The sequence below is a fragment of the Zalophus californianus genome, chromosome 15 (assembly GCF_009762305.2).
Source record: "Zalophus californianus isolate mZalCal1 chromosome 15, mZalCal1.pri.v2, whole genome shotgun sequence".
Classification (NCBI taxonomy): Eukaryota; Metazoa; Chordata; class Mammalia; order Carnivora; family Otariidae; genus Zalophus; species Zalophus californianus.
The window spans coordinates 66,626,536-66,628,611 of NC_045609.1; the positions used below are offsets into that span (position 1 = coordinate 66,626,536).

A 2,076-nucleotide genomic window follows, 5' to 3' on the forward strand; every position below is an offset into this window, starting at 1 on the left:
AAAATATTGGATTCTTCTGTTACATTAAAATAAATGAAAAGTGCAATTAAAAATTGCTCCTAACAATAGCATCAAAAGTAAGTTTCTAAGAATAAATTTAAAGAAAGGTGTGCAAGATTACTGAACTGAAAACTTCAAAATTCTATTAAGATGCATTATGAAAGTCCTGGATGGACCATGTTCATAGGTTGAAAAAGTCAAAATGCAAATGTCACTTTTTTCTTCTCAAAGGTGTTTATTAAATATAGTAACATAATCCAAAACATGTGTTTTTCACCTTTTCATCATTAAAAATGTACTGCATCTCTTAGAAACCTATTTTAAAAAACATTTTGACTTTCTGGCCACCACCCGCTTCAAAATGGCTTCCCTCAGGGAGAGGCATGGGCTAACGTCAAAGTATAGACTCTAAATCCTTCCTCGGATGGATCATACCGCAGAGTTCAGGAGATGGAAGGCGCAGTGTCTGAGCAAAGCGGACCTCAGCCGGAAGGGCAGTGTGGACGAGAACGTGGTAGAACTTGTGCAGCTCCTGAATGGGCGAGAACCGTACTTCACCACCAGTTCCTGCGCTGGGCGCATCATCCTCCTAGACGGGGATATAAATGGTTTTGAGGTTCAAAAGCAAAACCGTTGCTGGCTACTGGTTACACACAAACCTTGTGTAAAGGATGATGTGATGGCAGCTCTGAAGAAAGCAAATGGTGATGCCATTTTGAAATTTGAACCATTCGTTCTTCATGTGCAGTGTCGACAGTTGCAGGATGCACAGATTCTGCATTCAGTGGCAATAGATTCTGGTTTCAGGAACTCCGGCATAACCGTGGGAAAGAGAGGAAAGACTATGTTGGCTATCCGGAGCACACATGGCTTAGAAGTTCCATTAAGCCATAAGGGAAAACTGATGGTGACTGAGGAATATATTGACTTCCTGTTAAAGATAGCAAATCAAAAAATGGAGGAAAACAAGAAGAGAATTGAAAGGCTTTATAACTGCCTACAGCATGCTTTGGAAAAAGAAAACATTACTAATGCACGTCCCAAAGAGAAAATCAAAGACAAAAAATAAATCATCGTATACTCGTAAGAAGGAAAGAAACCCAGAAGAAGCACACAGCAAATGTTTTACTGAAGAAAATGTTAAAGAATGTGAAAATGATGATGCCCTAGGAATCAGTGTTACTATCTTCCCTGAAGATTAATTACTAAGATTCGGTCTTGGTAGAATAATGTTTCTAATAGATAATACAAAGCTGCTCTTTAGAAGAGTATTTTAGTTTCTTGAGTATATGAGCCATTCAGAAAAGCAAGATTTATTCTTTCTCTATATTTGAGAGAAATCTTTAGCTTTTTAAAATAGCTCTGTATAATATTTGCTTATTAAATACCATCTGTTTTAGTCACATAGTGATTCATTGCAAAATTAAAATTGACTTTTTAATACCAAAAAAACATTTTGAAAAATATATGAATATTTTATATTTTGCAGATTGATTTTACATCTGAATAATGGTTTACAACAAGATAATTCTAGCTTTGTAGGATAAATAGAAGTAACATTTTCACTATGTTGAATTTACTAATATTTCTTAAGAAGGCAACAAAATCCTAAACCCAGAGGAAAATAAAATAAATTATAATGTATACAGTTTATACCTTTTGTCTATCAAAGGACATCAATAAGAGGGTGAAATGGCAATCCCCGTTTGGAAGATGATTTTTCCAAATGCATGTATCTGACAGAGGACTTATATTCTAAATCTATAAACAATAGCTGTAAATCAACAAGATTATGTTAAAAATAGACAATACCAATAGAAAAATGAAAAAACACCTTGAACAGACACTTTATAAAAGAAGGTACCTGAATAATGAATAAAAATCTGAAAAAATTCACAATTTCTTAATTCACCAGAAAAATCAAAATTGAAGTTAATCAGTTTACTCTGTACACAAAAGAATTGCTAAGCTCTAAAAGATGACTATCAAGGGACCAGGAACAATGTGGATCATGCAGAACTCACACACTGCTGCTAGGAGTATACATTCGTGCAGCCCTTTTGTTATTTGGAAGTA

At 34.7% G+C, this 2,076-nt stretch overlaps 1 protein-coding gene across 1 annotated transcript; it reads left to right on the plus strand.

Moving 5' to 3' along the window:
• The first annotated feature begins 424 nt into the window (after nucleotides 1–424).
• On the plus strand, nucleotides 425–1,202 carry LOC113923670 (tRNA wybutosine-synthesizing protein 3 homolog). Its single transcript, XM_035724298.1, is given in 2 exon segments — nucleotides 425–1,042; nucleotides 1,044–1,202. Coding segments are annotated over 2 exon segments (777 nt in total).
• The last annotated feature ends 874 nt before the right edge of the window (nucleotides 1,203–2,076 follow it).